The sequence below is a fragment of the Leucoraja erinacea genome, chromosome 24 (assembly GCF_028641065.1).
Source record: "Leucoraja erinacea ecotype New England chromosome 24, Leri_hhj_1, whole genome shotgun sequence".
In the NCBI taxonomy this organism is placed as follows: Eukaryota; Metazoa; Chordata; class Chondrichthyes; order Rajiformes; family Rajidae; genus Leucoraja; species Leucoraja erinaceus.
In genome coordinates, this window is record NC_073400.1 from 25,260,030 (window position 1) to 25,287,769 (window position 27,740).

The following is a 27,740-nucleotide window of genomic DNA, read 5'->3' on the forward strand; positions in this document are numbered from 1 at the left end:
GCTTGTAGGAAGGAATTAAATATGCCAGGAATGTAATATGCTCCATTGTGTGATCAATGTTTTTTTTTGTAGATACAAAACTTGCCTGCATGCCATACCAGTGTTGATAGTCACACACAAAAAAATACTAGTTATGATGCTTCAGAAATTAAAGCAGGAGATGTTGCAATATATCCCGATTTCAAAATCATAGCCTTGACATGATGAAAAGACAGACAAGCAAGAGAGAGAAAATACAACTAGCACTGGGAGAACGTGCACTCACTGGTTCTAGTCATTAAAGGGGCTGTCCCACTTAGCAACCTAATTGGCGAGTTTAGAATAGTTTAGGAGTGTTTAAAAAAAATGTCATGTTGAAGACCTCCTTCGACTATGTTGAAGACGAGCTTCGAGAAAATTGGACACCAAATAGTGGAGTGAAGACGACCGACCTCCTTCGATCTCCCTTCACCTACGACTACCCTCGATTACCTACGAATAACATGCCAACCTACTACAACCTACTTCGACTAAACCTACGAGTAAAAAAAGTATTGATTTTATCCATGGCGCCCTTTTTTTAGTCACGGGCATTTTTCAACGTTGAAAAATACGCCGCAACCTAGCGGAGGCCTCGAGTAGGCGGGCACTACTCTCCAGCATGAAGGAGAGTTACAAACACCTCCTAGGACCTCGTGTCGACCATGCTGCGAGTACGAGTAGAGGGCAAACTCGTCTGAACTCGCGGATTAGGTTACCGCAGTGGGACAGCCCCTTAACACATATGCCACTCACAATATTATCTCACCTAAGTAGGCGTAGTAAATGTAACTTTAATGCCATTGAGGTGCAGCGTCACAGGATGATTATTTTGTAAAAGCCTAGGGGGGAGAGTGGAGGGGTGGGAGAGGGAGAGGTGGGGGGATAGTGGAGGTGGTGGGGGGGCGAGAGGGGAGAGAAGAGGGGAGAGTGGATGGGGGGGGGAAGGGGAGTGGGGAAGAGGAGGGGAGTGGGAAGTGGGGAGAGGGAGGGGGTGGGAAGGAAGAGGGGAGTGGGAAGAAGAGGGAGGAGTGGAGTGGGGGGGCGGGGAGGAGGAGTGGAGTGGGGGGGGAGGAGGAGGGGGCGGAGGAGGGTGGGGGGGGAGGAGTGGGGGAGGAGGAGTGGAGTGGGGGGGCGGAGGAGTGGAGTGGGGGGGAGGAGTGGAGGAGGGTGGGGGGGGGGTGGGGGGGGGGGGTGGAGGAGTGGGGGGGGAGGAGTGTGGAGTGGGGGGGAGGGGGAGGATGGGAGGAGGGAGGGTGGGGGGGGAGGAGTGGAGTGGTGAGTGGAGTGGAGTGGGGTGGGTGGGGGGGGGGGAGAGAGAGGAGGTGGAGTGGAGTGGAGTGGGGGGGGGGGAAGGAGTGGGGTGGGGGGGGAGGGGGCAGTGGAGCGTCCGAGCAGAGCACAGCAGAGCGTCCCGCCTCCTCGCTACCAATTGCCAGCCGGCGCGCTTGCTGCTGCTTTTATACCGGCTATTTATATCTGCGCCGCGCGCTGACGTCACCGCGCCGCCCACGTGCCCGGCGACGCAAACCAAACCTCCGCGGCCGTTGGCTGCCACTGCGCATGCGCGCCTCCCGGCGCCCTGGCTATCTGCCTGAGATATAGTAAAAAAAACCAAAGGCTCCGCCACCCGGAGAGAGTGGGTAAGGTGAATATGTAACAGGGAGCGATAGGCTGACGGGGGACACGCCTGACGTGCGCGGTGCCGCGATGTCCGGGTGAGGAGGGAGGGGGAGTTGTGTGTGTGTGTGTTTGTGTGGGGGGGCCGGGCAGCCGTGTGTGTGGGGGTGCTGCTGCTGCTGCTGCTGTTGCTGAGGGGCAGGGTTGGTTGTTCGGTTGGGAGAGGCGCGGGCGGCGCGAGCGCGAGCACACGGGGGGGGGCGGGAGGGGGGGGAGGAGGAGCGCGAGGCACGTGACGTAACGCCGGGCGGGGCGCGCGCGCGGTGGGGGGGTGGGGGGGGAGAGGGGGGGGGCACGAGGACGGGGGAGGGAACGAGCGCGAGCGCGGCCGTTAGCGGGGGGGGCGGGGCGAGGCGAGGGCAGCGCGCATGCTCTGAAGCGCTCGGACAGCCTGCGCTGCGCCGGTGCCGGGGCTGAAGGAGAAGCGGTGAGAGTGTGGGGGTGGGGGACACGGTGTGGGGGGTGGGGGAAAGGTGTGGGAGAAGGGTTGCGGGTTATAGGAAGGAGGCGAGTGGGAGGAGAGGGTAGGGAGTGTGGGGTAGAGCTGTGAGGAAGGGAGGGTTGTCAAGGGGAGGGACGTCTCCGTGGGTGAGAGAGTCAGAGTGGGGTTGGGGAGGGAGAGTTGAGGTAGGGGAGGGTGTGTGAAACGATAGGGGGGAGGTGAGGAGTTGGGGTGGTGGGAGGGAAAAGGGAGTGTGGGGTTGAGGTGGAGGGGAGAGGTGTGGGGGGGGGTGAAGAGTGGTGGGGAGGGATTGGGGTGAGGAGAGAGGGGTAGGGAGAAGGTTGAGAGGAGGCGTGAGGGGGGTTGGGAAGGGAGGGGAGGTTGAGGCAGGAGAATGGGTGGGGGAGAGGAGGGTGGTTGGGGCGAGGGAGGGTTGTTTGGGAGTCGAGGGTGGGTAGGTGAGGGGTTGGTGTGTGAAGGGGATGGAGGGTGAGGAGAGTGGAGGGGAAGAGATGTGAGGGTTGGGGAGTGCCGATACATCTTGTGGGAGGGAGAAGGTTGAGGGAAGTGTGGGAGGGAAAGGGGAAGGTGGGGAGAAGGTTGGTGGGAGGGAGGGAGAAAGGTGAAGTGAGAGGATGAGTTAGGGGGAGAGTGGGGGCAGAAGGGAGAGGGGTTGGATGAGAGAGTGGGTGAGGTGAGAGTGCGGGAGAGGGAGACGTTGCGGGTACGGTGGGGGTGTGAGTGTAGGGGTTGTGAGGGGTAGGGTGTGGGGGGGGAAGGAGGGTGAGTTGTGAGGGAGTGGGAGAGGTGTAAGGGCAGGGAGGGTTTGTGGGAGGGGAGAGGCAGGGATGTATGGGAGAAGAGTGGGGGATGGGAGTATGAGGAGAGCGGTTAGGGAGAGTTTTGGCAGAGACGGGTGGGGTGGCATGAGGGAGAGGGGTGTGCGAGTGGTAGGAAGGGGAGGGGTGAGGAAGGTTGTCGGCAGCGGGGAGGATGAGATGGGGGAAGTGGGTGCATGGGAGTGAGGAAGGGTGGGGTGGGGAAAGGAAGTGAAAGTGGGTGAAGTGTAGGGAGAAGTTAGGAGGGTGTGTGAGGAGGGATGAGGATAGGAGGGAGTGCGGGAGAGTTGAGGTCAGGGGATGAGTGGGTGTGGAGGAGTGGGTAACAGAAGGGGTATTCGAGGAAAGGGGAGGGAGAGAGTGGAGCTGAAAGGTGAGGATGGCAAGGGCAGTGGGGGTTTGAGGAAGGGGATGAGGGCACGTGTAAGAACGGGGAGGGGAGGGAGGAGGAAGAAAGGAAGGAAAAGTGAAGGCAGGATGGAGGGAGTGTTAAGATGGGAGGGGTAGTGAGGGCAGGATGGGAGAGAGTGAGGGGGAGGGGAGGGGGAGTGAGAGATGAAGTGAGGGTGGGTGGAATGTAGAGAGGGGGTTGGGATTTGGGTATGGGAGTGGTAGAGAGGAGAGGACAAGGGATGTGGGAGGGAGGAGACGCGGCAGGAGAGGCGTGGTGAAGTAAGTGGAAGGCAAGAGAACTAGGAGAGGACAATGGACTTTGCAAGGGAGTAAATGGATTGTGAGGGGAGTGCAAGTAAAGGAGGGAAAGAGGAATGCGGGAGGGAAGTGTAAGGGGAGAGGGGTTGGATAGGGTAAGAGCAGGAGATGTGGATGTGTGGATTGCGATGGGGAGAGTAATGGAGGGGATGTTGGCGATGGGCTACGATGGGAAGGGTTGATTGGAGGAAAGAAGGGGAGGTGGGGATCAGGCGGGGATAAAGGGGTGATGGATGGGGGATGAGCAGTGAGGTGAAGGGAGTGGGAATTAATGTGAGGTGGGGAAGGGAGAATGGGTATAGGAGTGGAATAGGTGGAGCAAAATCAGTAGCATGGAGGATTGTGGGCAGGAGAATGGGGGAATGCAGAGAGTGGGAGGGGTGAGGGAATGGGAAGGATGGGGCAAATGAAGGGGACAATGGGATGGAGGGAGGAGCGTGGGATGTGGACAGGGAGGAGAGGGATGGATTTGGGAGAGTGATAGACATTCGAAGGGGAGGGCAATGGTGGGTACCAAATGAATGGTAAGGAGGAGGTAAAGCAAGCAGCCAAAGATAGACCAAGCGACGGAGAGAGGCAAAGGAAGTCAGGTAAAGATAGGAAGTTCACAATGGGGCTGTGAAGGACGGGCAAGAGGAGAAATGAAGGAGGGATGGAGAGGGGGATGAGGGAGGGGGGTAGTTTGGAAGGAAGACGTGAGGTGAGAACATTGGAAAGGAGAGTGGGCGAGGGAGGGGGGTGTTGAGGGGATGCACAGGTTGGTAGTTCATGGGGAGGGGAGGGCAATGGAAGTTTGGGGGGAAGTGGGTGCGGGGGGGGGATTGCTGGCACATGGAGGATGCTGAGGTATTGTTTGATGATGTACATCGGGAGCAGGCCTTCAAGCCTGCTCCACCTATTAATATGATTAATGTTTTGAATGTCACCACAGTTCCCTGTTCCAGTGAATGTGTGGGGGAATATTTCACTTTTGCTTATCAAGAAGTTATCTACTTTTGCATAAAAATATTCAAATCTATCTTTGTATTAAAGATATTCATTGGCTCTGCTTCCACCCATTGGAAATATAGTTCCAAAGACTTGAGACATTTCGAGTGTAAACTTTGCCTCATCTCTTCCAAATGGGTGACCCCATAATTTCTAAAAGGTGATCTCTTGTTTCACATTCTCTCACAGGAGCAAACATGCTCTTCTGATTATCCACCCCACCCCTAGTAGGACCCTTCAATCGTCACCTCTCACTCTCATCCAAACTTCATTAGATTCGAGCCTGTGAACCCTTTCCTCCCAAGCCAACTCTCCCATCCTAGTTGGTAAGTCTTCCCTGAATTGCTTTCAGCACACAAATATATTTCTATAATTGTGGGTATTTATTTAGACTGAAGAAGGGCCACGACCCAAAAAGTCGTCTGTCATTCCCTCCCCAGATGCTGCATGACCTGCTGAGTTCCACCAGCATTTTTTGTTTTGCTAAAGGAAGGCAGGAACTGGAGGCCACAGAGCAATGAGGGTGTTAGTAAGGAGTGCTGCAATGAAGGGGGTGGGGTGTCATGACTTTCTGGTAGTTTCATGGTCATCATCACCAAAATGTTCTGTTCTAAATTAATTCCATTCTGAACTTGCGATTCCAGGTTGTTAGTCTTTACCACCAGGTTTCTAATCTGCTGATCAAACTAATGTGCCACTTGTGTTTCTAGTTTTTATACTTAATAATCTGTTAGGAAGTTCCAGAATTTAGATGCAAAGACGTTGGAGAAATAATCTTTTTCTGAATTTGGAAGTTTGAGACTGGCAGGAGAACCTGAAGGTGATATTCCCTTGCCCCTCTTGGTCATAAAAGTAACAGATTTTGATAGTGGTGTCCGAGTAGGGTAATTGCAGTGCATTGTGTAGTTAACACTCACAGTGGGGAGTGTGAGCTTTGCTTTGGGTGGTGTCAGCTTCTTGAATAGTGTTGTTTGAATCGTTCTCATTGAGGCAAATAGGCAGAATACCAGCTTACTCTCCGCCTTATAGATTGTGAAATGTCAATAGATTGTCAGATGTGCCACTTCCGTGCTTGTAAGCCCTAGCATTTCTCTGGTGACATCAGATGAGTTTCTGGTCGCTGATGATCCACAGGATGGTCGTGGATTTGATTATGTCATTCTATGTCAAGGACAAGTGATTGAACTCTCCCTTACTGGGGATGGTCATTTATTGGTGTGTTCATAGTATACGTTGCTTGCAACTTTACCAAGACGCTGCTTGGATATAGTGGCTATGATATATGAGGTTGGACAATCTTGGATTGTTTTCCCTGAAGTGTTTGAGGCTGAAGGGAGTGCTGAAAGAAGTATATATAGAGGCATGGCGGCATGGTCTTACAGCGCCAGAGACCTGGGTTTGATCCTGACTACAGGTGCTGTCTGTACAGAATTTGTACGTCCTCCCCCTGACATGCGTTGGTTTTCTCCGGGTGCTCCGGTTTCCTCTCACACTCTAAAGACGTACAGGCTAGCAGGTTACTTGGCTTGGTAAAATTGTAAATTGTCCCTAGTGAGTAGGATAGTGCTAGTGTGTGATGATTGCTGGTCGGAGTGGACTCGGTGAGCTGAAGGGTCTGTTTCCTCGCTGTATCACGTCACTAAGCTAAACTAAACATCAATGAGGTGCACAGTCAGAACCTTTTCCCCAGTAAAAATATCAAATACTGCAGAGCATGGTTTTAAGGTGAGGGAGAATAGAATAGAATAGAATGCCTTTTATTGTCATTCAAGCTTGGATTGAACGAAATTGCATTTTCTACAGTTTTAACAATCACAAAAAACTCAAGACCCACACTTAACACACTTTACACAGACATCCATCACAGTGAATATCCAACACCTCCTCACTGTGATGGAAGGCAAAAGTCTTATCTCTTCCCTTGTTCTTCTCCCGTTGTCCAGCAGTCCAACTGCAGCGTTGAGGCGAACTGGGGCTCCCAATGTTAAAAGCCGCCGGCGGGCGATGGTAAGTCCCGCGGCCGTTAAGCCGCGCCGGGCGATGTTAGTCCCCGCTCCGAGTCCTTTAAACCCCGCGATTCCGGCGGGAGAAGTTGCTGTTGCGGGAGCTCCGAAAAGCGGTCTCCCACCAGGGACCTGCGAGCTCCCAATGTTCATGTCCACAGGGCCTGCAGCCGGAGTCGGTCTCTTCGCAGCCGCGCGCCACCACAGCTCCTCCCACTCCGAAGATGGCTTCTGCAGGCTCCACGACTGGAGCCCTCAGGTTGGTTCCGGTTGGAGGCTGCCGCCGGCTCCACGATGTTAGACCCAATGACATCAGGGATCCGACAGGGAAAAAGTCGAGCCCCCTGAACAGGGAAGAGATTTAAAACGGTTTCCCCCACATATACACAGCTAAAAAAATAATAAAACTAGAATCAAACATACATTTAACGAGACAAAAATATTTTTTAAAAAGACAGACGGACTGCAGTCGAGCCTCTGCCATTAGGCGCCGCCACACCACACTTTGTTTAACGGAGATGTGTGGTGCAAGATTTTTACTGTGAGAGTGATAGATAGGTGCCTGAAATGTACTGCCAATGACATTGGAAGCAGATGTAGTGATGTTTAAGATCCATTTAGAAAGGAAGTTGAACATGCAAGGAATGGTGTAATGTGGATCATGTGCAAGCCAAAGGGATTAGTTTAATTTGGCATTACGTTGGCACCATTTCATCATCTGAATGGCCTGTTCCTGGGCTGTACTCCTCTGTGTAATATTTAGCTGTTTGTATGACATTGCCTGGTATTTGATAGGATAATGAATGGTTTGATTTGAAGATGTTACCTCTACAACCTCAGCAGAGTATACACTACTGTTACATGTGCCCATTGAAACATAAAGGATGAATGGGTTCTTGTGTTGCTGATATTTGAGAAACTTTAGAGAAGCTTACAACAGGGCAAATTAGGTGTCAAACACTTCAAAAACATTCTGCTAAGATTTAATCAAGATATTTTAATTGGTAACTTGAAAAGTATCCATCACTCAAAATAATAGCAAACAAAACTTAATCATGATATAATTTTATATTGGCAAAACCATTATGTTGTCTAGCCTTCTCACTCTAAGCTTTTTAACTCGTGTTTATGTGCACATCCCATTGTTTTGCTTTATTAGAAATCAAATTTATAACTGGTTGTGAGGAAGAATAAGGGATAAGAGTGACATCAGATGTTAATGATTAACATTGTCATCTGGACTCTGTAAAAGTATTCTTCTGCCAAAGAGTAGGAGAGTGCAGAGTTCGTTCTTCTTTATCCCTTGGTTGTCTGCTGCAGGTGGAGGGTTGCATCAATTTGGCACGTTTAATATTGCGATGATCATTAAACAGTACCATGCTTATTAAATAGTACTAGGCCTAACTTGTCCATGTTGATACAGATGCCCATCAAAGCAAGTCCATATGCCCACGTTTGACCCATATCCTTTTAACCCTTTTGTGTACCTGTCTAAATGACTTAAATGTCATTGAACTACCTCATCCAGCAGCTTGTTCTATATTCATACTACCCTCTGTGTGAGAACCCCCTGGGTTCCTATAAATCTTTCCCCTTCCAATATATACCTTTACCCTGTGAATCTTGATTCAACAACCATGGGGTTTAAAAAAAAAAAAGCTGCATTCACACTATCTATGCCTCTCACAATTTTATGCACCTCAATGAGATTGTCTCCTATGTGCCTGCTCAACCTCGCCGTCTCACTCCGTTCCTTGTTTCCTGGCAACAGTCTTGTAATTTTGTATCGCAGTTTTTCCAGCTTAATGGCATCTTTTTTATGACAATATAACCAAAACTAATCACAATACTCCAAGTGGAGCCTCAATAGCGTATTGTAACAATCCAAGGAAATATTCCAAATTTATGCCTTCGCTATAAAAGGCCAGTGTGCCAAAAGCCCTCCTCACCACCCTATGTACCTGTGTCGCACGTTCAGGAAATCTAATCTTATACTTGCACATCTCTGTTCTGCTACACTGCCCAGGGCATGATTGAAAGTCCTATCCTGGTTGGACTTCCCAAAATGCAACACCTTGCACTTATCTGAATTAAACTCCACTTGTTCAGCTGATCAAGGTCCCGCTGTAATTCTTGATAACATTAATCACTGTCTACAATACCACCCATTTTAGTGTCTCGTTCAGTAGCAAAACTCTTCGAACTCTAGCTTAGTCGAGCGCGGCCTTGACTTCGAGGGTTGTTGCACTCACTTAACCTCTGGAATTTAGCTCTTGCTCACATTGGAAAATACCAAGACTAGCCATCACTGAAAAACTTGAAAATAAAATACGGACGTGCAAATTTGGAATAGAAATGTGCTGTTTACTCCAGCACATTGTTTTCACATGTGAATGAGTGTTGCCTAATTCTTCCACCAGCACTTATTACTTTGATGATTCAGTCAGCTGATACGGTTGTAATTTGGCAGGCACAGATTAGTAACTTTGCTCTTACTATTTTATAAATTTATCTCTGCACTGACCTAGAGTAACAGGGTTGTCATTTCATATGGCTTGGGATACTCTCCAGGTTGCAATCAAGTTTCAGAGAAAAAATGTATGATTGCTATTCTTGATGCTTTTCCAAGTGTCACAAGTCCACCATTACAGCCTTTTAAAATTGTACGGATAAATCCGATTAATATTCCCACCTTTTACCACTTTCAGATTAACTGCAAAGGGAAGCAAGAAATGACGGAATACAAACTTGTCGTGGTAGGAGCTGGTGGTGTGGGAAAGAGTGCCTTAACGATCCAATTGATTCAGAACCACTTTGTGGATGAATATGATCCAACGATAGAGGTAAGAGAGCATAGACCTGTGCTTTAGACAGACGATAGGTTCTTAAAGTCACTTTAACAGAGTTTTATTCGTGTTTGTGTATCCCTTGGTTGTCTGCTGCAGGTGGAGGGTTGCATCAATAGTGTTTTCTTTCCTGTAGTCAAAAAGAACCAGGTAACAACACTGAACTTTTCCAAAACACTTTCCGTTATTGATCTCCTAGGCAGAAGTTACCCCACCTTTGGCCAAATTGGATACCTATTCTTCAATGCATTTTATTCAGACTACTGTATAAATCTGGTTATTCCTTTTCTGATTTAAACCTTGGCTGGGTGCTTGCAGTTATAAAAGATTTGGGGTTCAAATCTAACCTTGGATGTTTGTATAGAACTGTCAGCAAAGTGGTCTATTATTTATTAACTCAATCTCCTCAAATAGATACAGGGTGGCCATTTATAACGTATAAAGGATGAGGAGCTGTTTCTTTTATTACCATAAGGCTAAGCTACAACTTCTTGTGATGGTACAAAAAACAAAGCTCTGAAAAATGTTTCCATCTTTAAACCATTGCAACAATCGTACTGCCACTTTAAAAGGAGGAAGTAGCAATTTTATAATACCTGCTGCAACTTCAGGGCCTTAAAGTACTTTCCAGCCAATTAAGTAATTCTGCAATTTAGCACTGTTGAAATGTTGAAAACACACAGGCCATGTTCAAGATTGCAAGTCCCACAATTTGCAATCTACTTCACTTTTTTCCCCCCTTTTTTTTTTTTTTCCTCCCCTTTTTTCCCCTTTTTTTTTTCCCCTTTCCCCCTTCTTTTTTTTTCTTCCTTTCCCTCCTCCTTTCCTTCCCCCCCCCCCCCTTTTTTTCCCCCTTTTTTTTTTTTTTCCCCTTCTTCCTTCTTCTTTCCCCTTCTTTTTTTTTTTTTTTTTTTTCTTCCCTTTTTTTTTTTTTCCTTTCCCTTCCCCCCTTTTTTTTTTTTTTTTCCGCCCCCTTTTTTCCCCTTTTCTCATTTTTTCCCCCCTTTTTTTCCCTTCCCTTTTTTTTTTTTCTTTTTTTTTTCCCCCTTCCTTTCCTTTTTTCTTCTCCCCCTTTCCTTTTTTTTTCCTTTTTTTTTTTTTTTTTTCTCCTTCTTTTATCTTTTTCTCTTTTTTTTTCTTTCTTTTCTTTTTCTTTTTTTCTCTTTTTTCTCGTTTTCTTTTTTTTTCTTTGTTTTCTTTTTTTTTTTTTTTTTTTTTTTTTTTTTTTTTCTTTTCTTTTTTCTTTTTTCTTTTTTTCTTTTTTTTTTTTTTTTTTTTTTTTTTTTTTTTTTTTTTTTTTTTTTTTTTTTCTTTTTTTTTTCTTTTTTTTTTTTTTCCCTTTTTTTTTTTCTTTTTTTTTTTTTTCCCCCTTTTTTTTTTTTTTTTTTTCCCCCTTTTTTTTTTATTTTTTTTTTTTCTTTTTTCTTTTTTTTCCCCTTTCCCCTTTTCCCCTTTTTTTTTTTCCCTTTTTCCCCCCCCTCCCCCCCTCCTTTTTTTCTTTACCCTCCCCCTTTTTTCCCCCTTTTTTCCTTCCCCCCCCCCCCCTCCCTTCCTTTCCTCCTCCCTCTTTTCCCCTCCTCCCCCCCTCCTCCCCATTCTTCTTCTTTTCCCTTTTTTCCCCCCTTCCTCTCCTTTTTCCCCTTCCCTTCCTTTTCTCCTTTTTCCTTTTCTCCATCTTTTCTTCTTCCTCTTCTCCTTTTTTTTTCCCTCTTTTTCTTCATCTCCCTCTCTTCCCTCTTCTTACATGTCTAGAGATAGTGCCTTAAATCCCACCTGGGCAGGATTGTGACATCCTTCCCCAAGGAAACATTTAATGTTTTGTTGCGTTCTATTTTATATTATGCGCACAAGTTTTATTAAACATAATGGGCTTATCTCAGTCATCGTATCATTTCAACTGTAACTTTTTATTTTGTGACATTTGCCTGATACACATTCGGTAAAAAATGCACACGAACATGAATGGCTCTCATTTGTTGTTCCATGCCTCTGTTTAATGCTTTCCGTCTTTTGAAATGGAATTTATTCTATAATTAATCCTCTTGTTTGTCCCACCAACCAAATGAATAAGATCTTAATATGTCTAATTGTTTCCCAAGCATTATGTTTGCTTGCTGACAACTATTACAATTACATTTCGGTTGCACGTAGGAAGACCATTTTGTAAACTCTCACACGCGTATCATAGCGTATAATTACTGTTTCTTACCCAAGCAAGAGACACTCCGGGCAAATTAATTCTACTGCTTTTATCTTTCAAAAAACGAAATAATGGGATCGTCTAGGGCCTCTTATAACCAGATAGAAAAATGCTGGATGTTCCCTTTGTTGATGTCAAAGACTGGTGGGAAAGATCTTAGGCAATGCAGAACTATTAGATTTTTTTCCTCATTTGATCTTGCGGGATAGTGTAGACGCGGCATTGCAAGGGCATCACCCTTAAGTTCACCATCCACGTACTTTCTGTAAGCAGGATACGTATACGTCCAAATTGCCCAATCTCGCTTCACACCCCACCGCACGACTTTATTTCCTTTTAGTCCCTCTCCAGTTCCATTAAACAGACACCCTGTATTATATATTCTTGGTAGATCCTTTTCTACAGACAGAACAAATTGTATGGATTTGAGTCACTACTCATTGAACTTAATTGTTTTTCTGCATTTCTAAATCGCTTAAAATTTATTCCAGTAGTTGGGGTGAGTAGTCTTCCCTTGCAACCTACTTAAACCCCCAATGTGATCCCTCCGTTACAGCTGTATACAAACCTTTTGTATCAGCACCTTCTTTTATTTACTACCAAGTATACACCTGGACATGAACCTTGTAGTCGGAAATCCTTCATTCCGATACCATGTCGAGCTAATCTTTCTACACATCATTCCCTATAGATCTTTGTCACCTTTCTTCTTTAGAAGGTTGTATGTGAGTGGCCGGAATGTGCCATAGTTTGCCGGCCTATGATAATATGGTGCTTCTTTCCAATCTATATAAACTATTGCACCATTACTGTGTAGACTCCGATTTGGGTTCGTCCCCGACACTATGGCTAACGATTCCATAAATTTACGATACACATAGCCCTACAACCTTTGCATACAGCTCACGCGTGAACTTGCCGTCACTTGAGCGACCTGTCACGTTGTGACGCCAGACCGCATCGCTACATGGTGTAAGCCCTACCTCTCCAAAGTACGCACTCGTTCACTCTACTCTTCTTAGGACCATAATCCTCCTACAATCCCTCTAATTACCCCCGCAACTCACTCCTCCTGTACTCTTAACCATCCCCTCTTCTTTCCCTCTCTCCTCTCTCCTCCCTCCAACCCGCTGCACCCGTCGCTCTCACGGTCCCTACCCTGAGTCATCCCCCACATACATCCCAGAACCAATCCAGCTCCCACCTTACCCCACGAAACCTCACTTCTCACTCATATCACCTACCTTGGTTCTCATTCACACCTTACTCACCTACCTGATCCATTCCCCCCCCCAACAATGAAAATTAGCGCATTGCGCCGTTTCTTATCTTTTAATGCACCCAAACCTCGTCCCCCCCCCCCTCATCCCACCTTCCTCACACACCCAGACATAATTTCGCCCCCCGACGCTCCCGTTTTGCCGTATTTCAAAAACAACACACTCGAAATTTTACCAATGACCACGCGCTCGTTTTTTCTCCTTAACTAATTTAACCCTCATCTATCCTTATTGAGTACACCACTGAACTGTTGGCTCGTCTTCGTTAAGTAATGTAATACACAGGAAACTATATTTTGATCTTAACAAATGGAGTTTCTTGTGAACAAGCTTCTACTTGATTTTATTTAATACATTAGAAACTGTAGGGCGCGGGAATTTTCATTGTGACGGTAACTGGGAATGAAACGGAAGAAGTTTGATTAATTCACTGGATATGTTTCAATGAGTGGTCCCTCCTTAACCCTCTCTAACTCAGCGTATGTAGAGGCCCCATACTGTCATAGTGCTAATTCATTCTACTGCCCCGCACATCTCCCCACCTCAATTCCTGGAATCATTATTTGTTACACTCCTCTACTCTGGAGTCTCTCTCCAAAGCTCAGCGTAACCTTCCTCAGCATTACTGGCGTCCTGTCCGATATTTGTACCCTCATCCACCAAGTGCCCCTGCCAGGTCCGTTATCAGTAGCCCTCAATTTCGCCTTTGTTCCGCACACATAGGCGGGTTAATTCCTATTGAGATAGTGGTTAGTACGGAATTGAGGCGTGACAATTTATGTTATTATTTTTTATCGTCTGAACAACCATCTAAGTTTTCGATCTCATTTGCCCTCGTCTGCTGTCTGGATCAATGCCCTAATGTGTGTATTCATCCGATGGCCACTGGTTTATCTCTTGTATAAGGCACAATTTTGTTACTAAACATTGTCTGTAGTTGGGATTCACTGATTGTTTGAACAAATCCATATTGTGATCGTATTGTCGCATTACCTCATAGCTTTTTGACATATTTAAAGATAAATCCAAGAATTAGGCCTTTTCAAAAACCTTTTCATTACGGGTCTTCCCTTCTCTACTTACACGTCTAGATTCCCAAAGGCCAATTGAAGTATAGTCACATTATGGGTCGTCTTGAGGAGGTGACCTTGTAGTTGCTGGCACTTTTTTTTGTTTGCAGTAGGCTTTAAAATAATTGAATCCCCAGTTAACTGTTACCACTGTTTTATCTTTCCATAGATTCTCCTGGGTTTGCTGAGTTTTTCCTGCATTTTCTGTTTATTTTCCAGATTTCCAACATTTGTCGGGTTTTTTTCTTTTAATTTACATCAGCTTTTTCCAGGCTGTTTCCTTTTTAATGTGGTTTCTCCATCTTTTCTGCACTTTCCTTTTGTATGCTTTAAAATACTTTCAAGAGAGAGCTAGATAGGGCTCTTAAAGATAGCAGAGTCAGGGGATATGGGGAGAAGGCAGGAACGGGGTACTGATTGGCGATGATCAGGCATGATCACATTGAATGGCTGGCTCGAAGGGCCGAATGGCCTACTCCTGCACCTATTGTCTAAAATTCCTTTTAATTACTGTTCCTTTTTGGTGGGATCAGTTCACTAAATTGTCATTGCTTGATACTGTGGCCACAAAAGAGTTTTAAGGGTTGATGTCTGTTACAAATATGTAGAAGTACATTATTGGAATAAATGTATATACATTTCTATAGTGATATACTTGTAAATTGATTGCTAAACTATGATTGAAAATAAGTTCATGTTCTGTTTCTCTCTTCAGGACTCCTACAGGAAGCAGGTAGTGATTGATGGTGAAACATGTTTATTAGACATTCTGGACACAGCAGGTCAAGAAGAGTATAGTGCTATGAGAGATCAGTACATGAGGACAGGAGAAGGGTTCCTCTGCGTCTTTGCCATAAACAATCATAAATCATTTGCAGATGTTCATTTGTACAGGTGGGTGTTAAAATATTCTCTATACAAGTTTGTTACTTTTGAAAATGAATTGAGTTTTAGGCTCCTCTGCCATGACCCCATAAATTTAAATGCTGAAGATCCATGCTTATGAAAACCTGCCTCTCCTTATGTGCATCTTATTTTTGAAAGTAAAATGATTGATTTAGGTTAACATAATTTTAAGTTAGCTAGTTAGGGTATTGTTCAAAGTTCAGTTGCGTTCAAATGTGTGGAGATATTTTGTATGGCAAATAATTCCTGTATAATAACCTACACAGACTTCGGAAAATACATCAGAAATATGTTTTAAAAGCAACCAGAGAAAAAACTATTTTGGGTGTCTTATGTATTCAGTGGGAGTAGAATTTTATTTGAAGAGTGGCATGCTGCAGACTAAAGCTATATAGTCTTGAACACAATTGTAGAAGTATAATGGTAAATTGAAAATTTTAGATTTATAACGTGTCAAATATTGTTTCAGAATTATCAATGGAAATGCTTGATTTTGAAAAATAAAAGGACAATTGATTAACCAAAGTAGGGTTAAGCATTAAATTGCGGAGAAAAGGGATGTGTGAGAATTAAAAACCATCAAAGATGGACCACAAATTACCAGGAAAAGATAAGAGTAAACTTGTAAATAAGATAAATGTTGGTAAGAGTTTCTTGCACCATGTAAAAAGAGAATAAGAGCAGTAGTTCTGATCAGAGAAAAACGATAAAGGAAATAGTGCATGTTTTATATCTGCCTTAAATAGAAGACATTGATTATACCAGAAATAGTCGGAAGAGGGGGGCTTGTAGGGGTGAGAAACTTTGTAAGGAAATAATGCTGAAGAAACTGCAACTTGAAACCAATCAACATCTGTCCAGAATGACCACCTATTCTAAAAGAGGTGAAAGATGATAGTTTAGTTTAGAGATACAGCGCAGAAACAGGCCCTTCTGCCTACCAAGTCCGCACTGACCAGTGTCCCCTGCACATTAACACTACCCTACATGCACTAGGGACAATTTGCATTTATACCAAGCTAATTAACCTATAAACCTGTACCTCTTTGGGTTGTGGGAGGAAACAGAAAATCTCGGAGAAAACCCACGCGTTCACGGGTAGAATGTACAAACTCTATACAGGCAGCACTCGTTTGTAAGTTGGTAACCTAAAATTGGAGAATTTACTATTCATACCGTTGGGTTGTATGCTATCCAAGCAGCAATTGGGATGCTGTTCATTGAGTTTGCGTGCGGCCTCACTCTGGCAATGGAGGAGGCCCAGGACAGAAAGGTCAGTATGGAAGGGGGGGTAAAATGGTTAGCAACTAGGAGATATAGCTGGCCTTGGCGGACTGAGCACAAGTGTTTGCGATCATTCAAAGTTTGATGACCAATGTACATGGGAATAAATTTAGAAAATTATAAATGGAGGTTGAACATCAAATGTGAAAAAGCACCAATTTCACTATTCTCCAACTTAATTGTAACTTTAAATTTTTAAAAAAGAATTGTGTAATTTAGCTCATTTTTATAATTGTTGCCTAATACTTATACAATAAACAAACAATAAAACAATGCAGCATCAATTTTTGTGCCCCATTGGTTTCTTACTGTGCCCAATCAAAGTTGTCAATTGTTTCTTGTCACCTTTTGAATTGCTTGCATTTGGTTTTGTGACATAAATATATAATTACATTTAATTTGTTGTTCATTTAGAGAACAAATTAAAAGAGTAAAGGATTCTGAAGATGTCCCCATGGTCTTGGTGGGAAACAAATGTGATTTACCTTCACGGACTGTGGACACAAAACAAGCACAGGAACTGGCTAGGAGTTATGGAATACCTTTCATAGAGACCTCAGCAAAAACAAGACAGGTAAGCTGAGTGGGAGGGTCCTGGAAAAACTTGTGTTAAGGTCATAGATTAATCAAATCACTGACATTCATTGTTAATTAAGTTTGGACTGACATTTACAGGGATACAGGAGGTTGACATTTGGCAGATGGGCACAAAGATGGCAAGTGGATTGAGAAATAAGATAATACATTTGTTGAGGGAATTCAAGAAAGGTAATTGGAGACTAAATAGAAATGTACTGATCCAAGAAAATAATGGTAACAGATCAGATAGTTAAGGTAGTTTGATGTATGGCATTATAAATAAAAAAAAAGTAAATAAGGATTAAAAAAGTAAATTAAATCATGAGTCACTCCAACACTTTGTGTCTATCTTCGGTATGTACCAGCATCTGCAGTTTCTTTCTACACGTAAATATATCCTCACTGTTAATTAGGCTTGATCATTATTGTAAAAGATAAATATATCACTCAAAACACAGTTTGAGGATGTTGCCAGGGCTGGCGAATTATAGTTGTGAGAAACGCAATAAAGTGGGATGATTTTCTCTGGAATGAAGGAGACTAAGGGAAATTTGAGTTGAGTCCAAGTAAAACAAGAGGCTTGGGTGGGAACAATAGGTAGAACCATTTTTGTTTCTGAGCAGAGGTCTATAAGAAAGGAATATAGATTTAAGCTAATTAATGGGAAGAGTAGAGGGAAGTTTAAAGGGGAAAAGAAAATCACCCAAAGTGTAGAGGGGTTCAGAAACTCTCAGGCGAAAAGAGTGGTGAAGACAGAAATCCTGAATGTGTTTCTAAGATATCGGGATGAGCACGAGAGACATAATCTACAAGGCTGCAGATCGAGAAATGGGAAATTACAAAAATAATAATCTTTGAACCGACAGAACGCAGTTGACGATGAGTGGGTGTTTCCTGCCCTGTACGTTTCTGTGAATCAATTATCTTTTGGAGGAAGATTCCATCATAGTTTTGGGAAAAGGCTAGATTTAAATAAATTTACAACAACAATTGTACCGCTGGCGGCATGGTGCCGCAGCAGTAGAGTTGCTGCCTTACAGTGCCAGAGACCTTGGTTCAATACTTGTACGGAGTTTGTATGTTCACCCCGTGACGGTGTGGGTTTTCTCCGAGATCTTCGGTTTCCTCCCGCACTCTAAAGACGTCCAGGTTCAATACGTTATTGGCTTGCTATAAATGTAAATTGTCCCTAGTGTGTGGGCCGAAGGGCCTGTTTCCGCGCTGATCTAATCTAATGCAGTTTTGTTCCTAACCCGTTTACTGTTAATGGAACATTCGTAATTGTATGTACTTTCAAAAGTTGTGCTTCAGGTGAAAAAGAATTGACACAGTAAGTTTTAACCACAATGGGAGACTCCCAGGCGCTCTCGTCATGTTGGCACATGTAGTTACAATTGCAAGATCATTTAGAACTTGTTTAGAAGTAAATTTTACTGAATGATATTGTGTCAATAGATTCTCGATTAGTCAGGGTGTTAGGTTATGGGTAGAAGGCAGGAGAATGGGATTGACAGGAAAAGATAGATCAGCCGTGATTGAATGGCGGAGCAGACTTGATGGCATAATTCTGCTCCTATAACTTATGAACGACAACTCAAAGCTGACTTATTATTTATGGGAACATCAGGCGAAACAGGCATATTTCAAGTCCTCAGATTTGTAATTAACCGTCAGAGTTTATTGTGCAATTACTTTCTTCAATCAAATCTTCGGTAATCATTTGCATGGAGGTGTATGTTCTGCATTATCCTGTGTTAAAACCTGACTTTGCAGAAGCATGCATGTGAAGGTTTCATTTTTGGTTCTGTGCTGAGTTATCAGTATATTAACATTTGGGGCCCAGTAATTGACTTTGTTGTTCATGGGCTAGTGAGAATCACTAGCTGCTGTTTTCCCAATTGCTCTTCAATGACCTTGTTGGAACATGACTATGTGAATAATAATTGTAACATGATTGGCTTGGCTGCAACATTCTCTAAAGATAATGCTGACTCTACTGTCAGACGAATACGCATTTGGTTACCACATAACCTGCATGTGTGACACTACCTCAGCAAAAGCCTGTGGTTTTAGCAGAAAGGAGGTGGAACATTTTTAGTTGAGATTTAGGTCAATTTTGTGCTTCCAGAGCTATAAGTATAAGGTGCTGTTTTACATGTAAATATTACAAAGTTCAATGTTATATATTTACAGGTAAAATATGTCACTTGAATTATTAGCAGCTCTGTCACGTAAAATGTATCAAATCACAACACTTTAAAATTGGGGTCAGTTTTAGCTCCTCACATGCCATTGTTTTGGAAAGTCAGAAACGACCAGTCGCCCTTTAATCATACTTTTTCCTCAAGATTTCAAAGCTGTCATTTCTTAACTACCTTCTGGTACTATTCCCCACTTGTTTCCAAGTTGAAAACTGCCAAAATCTTACACTTAAATATATTTTAAAGGTTTCTTGATCATTAGGTTCTATACCATAACCAGATACTTCCCATAACCAGTTTAATACAGAACTAACCTGCTTGAGCAGCCTTGATTATTCTGTACATAGGATAAGTCTGTACATGCCTGGAATGTCACTTTAGTAGATGTTTATAAACTCTGCAAACTGATACTTCTCTGGCAGTTTGTGAACTGCACCCCACGTAAGATGCCGTTTGATTTTCCCTCCTTCAGTTTTCTTCCTCCTGTTAGCTGTTGACCTTGTACTAGCAATATTGTGACTGGCTTTGTGATTTAGAGATTTGGCCTCCCAATCCAGAGATCTCCAACTACCATGATGACAATGGGAAATGTAAATTCAGTTAAATGTATAATCAGGAATTTCAAGGAGGAGTCTACCCTCAAAAATGATTACCACAAATCTAATAGTTTGTTATAATGACCTGCTTTGTTTAATATTGTTTTAGTCTGTTGTCCTTAACTAATTGAGCCTACATGTGACTCCAGGCATGTAGCAATGTGTTTGGCTCTTAGTCCTCTGAAATGCTGTATCAAATCGCTCAGTTCATGGGATGTTAAAGGTGGGAAATAAATGCTGGTCTATACAGTAACTTGCAGAACTGCTGAATTTTCACTTTAGGAGTGTGTTTAATGTTAAAGGGCTAATTGTGATATGGTTCTTGCTCACACAAGTTCTGTTTTATCTATTGTGATAAGATTTCTGAGTATTGACCAGAGGTGACCCCCCCACCCCCTTCCTGTAATATAGCTTTTTTTCGTTGTCAAGGTGAGACGTTGTTAAGGGGAACTGAAACTCACAGTAGAGATCAACTGATCCAGTACAGAATTTAGTTCTTGATTTATGACGAATTGAATAATATAGTGTAGATCATTTATTGAGGGCACCTTTAATCCTACCACAGTCACTTTCTATAAACACTGAAGATATATCTTCTACATCAGTCTCTCCTTCAGTCCTTTGTTAATTAAAAATTTAAAGTAAACTACCAATTTAAATCTGCTGAACTAGTCAAGGATTCTGAGTTTTTCTTATTCTATTCTTTGGTAATCCCTAGGTAACTCCAATTTTGTAAGTTCAGAGATAGCTGATGAAGCCAATGTGGGGTTCAGAAACTCTGGCACAATGTGGGGTGGTGGTGTTTGATCCAGTAAGCATGTAGTTTTGCAGTTTGATGTAGTCCATTTATAGTGAATGTTTATGCACTTCCAATTAATGGTTTTGACATGTTACCAAATGCAGTGCCTCCATTTCAGGCAGTCGCAGACCAGGGATTCCCACGTCAGTTGGATGCTACACTTTTTCAAGGAAGCTTTGAGAATTTAGACTTATTTAGACTTTAGAGATACAGCGTGGAACCAGGCCCTTCCACCCACCGAGTCTGTGCCGACCAGCGATCACACCAGCACTATCGCACACACTAGGGGCAATTTACGATTAACCTACAAACATGTACCTCTTTGGAGTGTGGGATGAATCCCAGCGTATATCCGCACGGTTACAGGGAGAACATACAAACTCTGTACAGACAGCACCCGTAGTCAGGATCGAGCCCGGGTCTCTGTCACCCATAATCCTTGAATAATTTCCTCTGTCTACCAGGTAATCTGTTGTCCTGAAAAGAGAATAGTATCTGTTTTGGGAGTCTGATGTTTGGCTTGTAAATTACATGACCTGACCATTGAAGCCAAAAGTGTGTAAGCTTTGCTTGGATGTTGGCCTGGGAAAGAATATTGATGTTGGTTCACTTATATTTCCAATTGATTTTGATGCTTTGGCAGAGGCATTATTAGTGGCATTTCTGCAATGCTGCTGAAGGTAGGCAATGTCTAAGGATTGTACAGGATGTTGTGGATAACTGCTGCTCAATAGGTAATATCTTGGATCATGTTCCTGGTATGTATTCTTGATCTAATTTTTTCTCTGATGGTGGTGTGAAGAAAGGTTATTGGCAACTGCTCTTTATGCTTTGGATCTTAACAATGTGCTCTCGATATATTTAATAAACCCAACACTGGCTGGACAATTAACTGCAACAGCAATTCTACCATAAGGCAGCACAGATATCATAATTCTAAGATATATATGCACTGACCATGTTAGGTGAAATAGTGTATTTAACGTGCTGCACATCTTAATCGTAGGTGACCGTCATGAATGGTAGAATGACAGTCAGTCTGAAGAAAGGTCTTGACCCAAAACAACACCCATTCTTTCAACTCCAGCGGGCTCAGTTACTCCAGCATTTTGTGTCTATGAATGGTAGAATGTTGTTTGGTTGATTTTAAATGAATGGTTGAGTTGGTGGGGTTTTACTGTCAGAGGTGATGGATAAAGCTTGACTAAAGTTCTTGAACCAAGCGCTTGATGGAATGAGATTTGACTGTTTGCGCATTTGAAAGATCCTCAAGTACGTCTTTACAGAAAGGATATAGATACCAATGTTGAAGGTGTAATATGATAATGATAAACATTGTATTTTAAAACATACTAAAAAGCAGTATGATCTGTCACAACTGTTCAAAAACATATACAGTTTAAGAAACAATAAAATGTTGATAAAAGACTGTTATTCATGTGTCTTTACTCCAACCAGAATCTAATAGAATCTTGTCTTTGAATTGAAGGGAGTTGAAGATGCATTTTACACACTGGTACGAGAGATTCGGCAATACAGAACGATAAAACTCAACAGTCAAGACGATAGAAATCAAGGTTGCTTGGGGTTAAAATGCATCATTATGTAATTAGGTAGGTAATACCTTTTTATACTTGTCACTTTTGTTCAGTTAAGGCAGTAGAAAATTCAACCTGAGAAGCTCTTTCTCTATAGCTATATCTTAGAGACATTCTTTTTTAATCAGCTTGGGGTCATTTGTACTTAGCGAAACAAACTGCACTTCTAGACGGCTAACCATGGAGATACAGTGCCCTCCATAATGTTTGGGACAAAGACCCATCATTTATTTATTTGCCTCGGTACTCCACAATTTGAGAATGTAATAGAAAAAAAATTGCATGTGGTTAAAGTGCACATTGTCAGATTTTGTCACTATTCACACCATGTCTCTTGCCATTTGCTTTTATCTCTGGCTTTTGGCCCAATCTTCTGCCTATTGAAAAACCTCACCTTTAAAGTGCCACATTATTGCCTGCCTCTCCCCTCTAGCTTTCTCCCCCCCCCCCCCCCCCCCGCCCCCAATGATCGTCTGAAGAAGGGTCGCAACATGTAAAGTCAGCTATCAAAGAGATGCTGACTGACTTGTTACTCCAGCACTCTTGTCATCTTAAATTTTCTGTTGTATTTACTAATAAAAATGTTATATTTATGGACAGTCTTAACATTTTTTTTGTTTCCTCTGAAGGTTATTGGATACCTTCTATATGACCTGTAAGATAACAAGAAAATCGAGCAAAGATGGAAGAGAAAGACCAAAATTCCTGGTGTGAGATTGACCCCACCTGATCCTTTTTTTTAAATATATAAAGAAATCTGTTGAATTGTACAATAGGTTTACTAGGTACAGGTGCACTATTTGCTCATTCTCTTTGTGCATTACACTAAACGTACCGGATGTAATTTTTATAGTACACTAACAAAATCATGCTGCAGATGTGTGATCAGACTGTGGTAATACAAGTCTGAATGCAAACTGATTTTTCAATATAAAGTGCCTGTTTACTGTAACAACTATTTTTGCTGTTTTAAACCCTTGTGCTTACTAGAATTGCCTACTTTTGGCCAACAGATTTTGTATGTGTAAACAAATTTATTTTGTCCCGTTTGTTTGCCTTGGAAGTATAGAATATCATCAGTATGTTGAGATCTACATTGACAGTTGATTAGAATGGTTTATGTGGGCAGGCACACCAAGTATTAAAAGGACACTCGGGCTAATACTGTTCAAATGTAGCCGCAATTACCTACCATAACAATCCAATGGATGTGACCATTTTAACCTGTGCAAGAAAGTCACAAAGTGGTTGTACCACACTTGGTATGAAGGGTGTATTCTTTATATTTATTGCCTCCCTTGCTAAATTATTGTAGCCCGGAAGGAGACTAGGTTGCTTGTCCAAGATCCTGATTTAGGAATTGAATACGGTGGTTCTGCAGATTAGCTTTCTTGTTCACTTCTCTTCAATATCCATGCTTAATCATACCATTGGGAAAATAATGGACTGGCATTCATAGAAAGCTAAGCAGTGGCCCTAATGAATACAATGTGGTTCTTAAGTTATTTTGTTTGAAAGTTTAAAAAAAAAAAGGATTGATTTTAGTTTGGAATATTTTTATGACTAATTTCTGAGTGCGGTAACCTTGATTTTTACTTGATTCGAATTAGCTTTGTTGCAAAGGATCAAATATTTTTTTCAGCTTTAACACTCACTTTCACTGCAAGGTACAAGGCTGAAGTTGTCTATGGCCATTAATTGTCTATGGCCATTAATAGGCAAGGAAGGGAGGGGCACATGAGCTTTATTTTCTCTCGTGTTTTGTGCATTGGGGCGTGTTCATCAATTCTTTCAGCATTGCCAAGCAGCGTTATCCATGTGGAGCCTTCCAGGGATGTGGTTTAATGACAATTGTATGATGGCTGGATATCTAAAACAAATTTGTTAGAAACACTAGCTAGTCAAAGCAGGAGCCATAAAGTAACTTTGCAACCCTTGGCATGCTCGTGCGTGTGTGTGTGTTGGAGATGGGGGTGGAATCCTTAAGACTGTTTTAAAACAAATAACCAGTGAACGAGTTTTAGATCTAAGCTTTTCCTATACTTTACTTTGTGGTCATAAAATTGAGGCGTAAAATACTTCTTGGTCGGGAGCACTGTTTAATTGAAAACCATCTTTAGTACTTGGAAGCATTACAAAAAAAATTACAGTATAATTTAAGGTAGATATCGGTATAATGAAATTCCGTGTTAGTATTTAAAAAAAAAAAATGTTTTAATCCTTAATAGTTCCATGAATGATTGCCTGACATTCAATTCGGGAAGAGGTTGTTAGCAATCTGCAATGGTGTGTAATAAGGATTGCTTTTTCTGACATCCAGTGGTGTATTATTCTGCAGTACTAGTGCATATGCAGTGCAGGTTTTTCAGTTCCCACCTTAAAATGATGATTTTCCTTTTAAGCTTAATATTCATTGCATAGTGACCTTTAGTTTATAGCAGGGTTTGCTTTGTTTGGTAGGCTCATGTTCATTGCCTCCACATGTTAACTGATCTAGGCAAGGCCTGCTCAGGTTTAAGCTCTAGAATTGGGGAGCTTGGAGCCTGCAGAGGCACCTGTACTTGGCAGCAAAGGAACAGGAGTAGGTTATTCAACTCTCAATTAGTTATGCTTATTTTGTGTGTTGAGGTAAATAATAGCAAATTAAACTTGTTTTTCAACATGACCTATTCTGATAACTACTGTGTTAACCTTTCACCTGACAAAGACTTTAATTAGATTTTTGCATTGTACATAATTGCCTGATTACATTTTTAACTCATGCATTTTTTTCTCTTTTAACTATAATACCCCCTGAGATACTAAGTCTTAATATAGGCTTAAGAAGATAATGTTTGATTTACTAGCAGTCCTAGCTATGTTTTTGTGTTCTTTCGATTTTAAGTTTGATTTATTTTCCATCCATTCACTTCAGATACATGTAGAGAATATTTATTTAATCTCCAGTTTCTTTCTTTGCCATGAGCTACACCTTGCCTCAGGACATCCAGAAACTCTGTACACTGTTGCACACATTTATTGCTGTGGCCTTCTGTTGAACAGATTGGGGCAGATCTTTTCCCCAATATTTATTCTGTGTAATCATACAGGTGATATGTTAAAAATACCAGTCTCATGTTAAAGTATGGAACTGCAGTTATTAACCACTATATTCTGATGTCAAATTCATTGTACTATTGATTAACTAACACAATTGCATACTCACTATGGGAAAGAGCAAACTGAAGTCGTTGGTTCACCTCACCAATCAAATAAGATCATGACTATTTTGAGACCTAATTCCATAGACCCACCAATGCCCCAGTCCTCATAGACTGCTTTTCAAAAATGTCACTTTTTTTGTTAATTAATTGGATCAGAAGTTGAAGGCTAGGTTTGCTTCTCTATTATTACTCCAAATTGGTGTTACCCGTGGACTCATTTGACTCAAACGCAGAATCAAGGCACCAATGTATTGAAAGGACCTGTATTATCTGCTCAGAACCTCCCACGCATATACAAAAAATCTAAAATAAAAGAAAATCCTGAAAACGCTTGAGCGCAGGCAGTATCTGTGGAACGAGAAACAGACTACATTTCAGGTTGACTGTCCCTTACCAGAATAAAACAGTACAAATATTCAGTTCCATTAAAAACGCTCTTGTGTTGTAGCCCTCTGCCTAGAAGCTAGTGAATCATACATTAGCTTTTTAAACTACATAGGTTTACTTGAAAATTATTCTGAAATTTTCTGTTTGTATCCTTCGTGGTATTGTATTGTGGTTGTGATTGTATTTAATGTTGATGCGTTTCCAGTTTTGTTCAGCGGTCCAAGTTGATCTCTTGAGCCTGATGACTTGTTCTGATGTAATTAAACTATTGGAATATAGTGGCAAAGGTTTTGTTTAGCATGTACCAAAACATATGCTGTGACTTCAGATAAATTGAAAACCATAGATTTCAATTGCATTAAGATTCTGAGAGACATCATTTTTTTTTTTTGCTTCAGTCTGCAGGAGCTAAATCCAAACACCCAATGCAGATACAGCTGATGCTTTCTGCCATTAACATTATTACATCTCTTCAAATCTATTTTTTTGTATTGCAAAGTTCATATAACAAATTTTATATATTTAAAGAATGTTAAATTTAGTCAAAGTATGTGAAAAGTTGTAAGTTTTTCCTTACTTTCATATTGTATAGGGATTCATTGTACAGTTTGCAGAGGGAAAATATTCTCCCAATTTTTTATAATCATCTCCAACTTGGGCTAGAGTTTAATATACTTTGATAAAATAGGCTTGCTTTGGACAATTTTGCTTTGATATTTTCATTTATTCTGTTTTGGTGTGGAGTTGGCCATCAATCTAAAAGTTATTTTCCAAAAAAAAGATGCTGTCTCTCTCTCTGACTTATGCATAACAGAAGAGCACTTTCCTCAGTTCTTCTGAGCATGTCATGAGAACACAGTTTGTATTGGGATTTTCTTGGTTGAGGCCATCTTTTTGTGATGCACTGCACCAAATGAGCATGTTCAGTACATATTAAGAGATTTGGGTAAATATTGATGTATCTGATAAACAGACTGTAACATAGCATTTCTCTCGTTTTTACAGAACGTTTTTGCTTATTTGGAAACACTCAAATGTACATTGCAGCTTTAAATTGTACCTTGAATTATAACTCTGCAAAATGACTGTACCGTGTGGAATTGTGCAGTGTATATTGCAGTTCTGGAGGCGTATACACTTTGAATTTAACATTTTTAGTTTCTGCACTAGTTGGAGAAAATACTCAAAATTGGCACTCACAACCTGATCCAATGATACATTGTTGATAAATAATTGAATATTATGTGGATATGACTTTACATGTTGATGAATCTAGCTCCTTGTGTTAAACCATTAAACTAACATACTGATGAGGTTTCCTCCTCTCTATGATGACCCTGTGTGACAATGTATAATGATGGTAGATATTCCACCCCTTGGGCTGGTTGGAGTTCTTTATAATTTGAGAGAGACTAAATAATCAGTGTTTTGTGAAGAGACCTAGCAAATTGTTTAAAACTTTGAATATTAGCATCCAGTGAGTGGACCCCATTAAAATCTGGATTACTGCATACATTACTGTTACAGGTTTTGGACATCATTTATTTTGCTTTATTCACCTTGTATTTTGTAACAAAAACTTCGAACAGATAAGCAATTTTTAAGTGTTTCTGACATTCTTTAACATTCTCCCCTGCTTATGCTCCACCCCTCAAAAATCAATAATTGCAAATAAAGAAATTAAATGTTGCTGATCTTGTTTTATTTTTTTTGTGCACTCAGGATTTTTTCAGATTTGACAATATTCTGAGTGAAAGAAAATAATTATGTACCCTTTAACAATGTAAATGCTATATCTTTTTACTTTTTATTAACTCCATCCTGTGTTCTGTAACCTAAGTGCTGGTTTGAAAATATGTGAAAATAGCTGGCTAAAGTATATTTCTTAGCACGTTGCAACGAATCTCCCCGCCCCCCCTCCCCCCAATGTTGACCATTTTTGTAAATACGTTTCTGAAAACATGAACGTTTTCTATAGATGAATGGAATTTCTGAGCTCTGGGACAAAAAAAGCACTGGTGACCCCTAATTCTCCACGGTCATTTGTTTCTCCTGAATGCAGGAACATTCGCCCTGAGCCATTTTATGTATTCAATGCAGTGAGATAATAA

The 27,740-nt window shown here is 41.9% G+C and overlaps 1 protein-coding gene across 4 annotated transcripts; it reads left to right on the forward strand.

Moving 5' to 3' along the window:
- Positions 1 to 1,537: 1,537 nt before the first annotated feature.
- nras (NRAS proto-oncogene, GTPase) lies at positions 1,538 to 27,535 on the forward strand. Of its 4 annotated transcripts, none has more exons than XM_055654851.1 (6): positions 1,538 to 1,661; positions 9,389 to 9,523; positions 14,792 to 14,970; positions 16,681 to 16,840; positions 21,931 to 22,054; positions 22,669 to 27,535. In XM_055654851.1, exons 2-5 carry the CDS (start codon positions 9,413 to 9,415, stop codon positions 22,048 to 22,050), a joined length of 570 nt encoding a protein of 189 aa, XP_055510826.1. In that variant the 5' UTR covers positions 1,538 to 1,661; positions 9,389 to 9,412; the 3' UTR covers positions 22,051 to 22,054; positions 22,669 to 27,535. The 4 variants fall into 4 exon arrangements, with proteins under 4 accessions (XP_055510826.1, XP_055510827.1, XP_055510828.1 ...); XM_055654852.1 differs by having other exon boundaries at positions 1,550 to 1,666; XM_055654853.1 differs by having other exon boundaries at positions 1,604 to 1,736.
- The last annotated feature ends 205 nt before the right edge of the window (positions 27,536 to 27,740 follow it).

Excerpts from the sequence above, each read along its gene's own strand:
- nras (XM_055654851.1), top strand. The coding sequence starts at position 9,413 with ATGACGGAATACAAACTTGTCGTGGTAGGAGCTGGTGGTGTGGGAAAG. Across the intron at positions 14,971-16,680 it reads GCAGATGTTCATTTGTACAG|AGAACAAATTAAAAGAGTAA; the intron begins GTGGGTGTTAAA and ends TTGTTCATTTAG. Across the intron at positions 16,841-21,930 it reads CCTCAGCAAAAACAAGACAG|GGAGTTGAAGATGCATTTTA; the intron begins GTAAGCTGAGTG and ends TTTGAATTGAAG.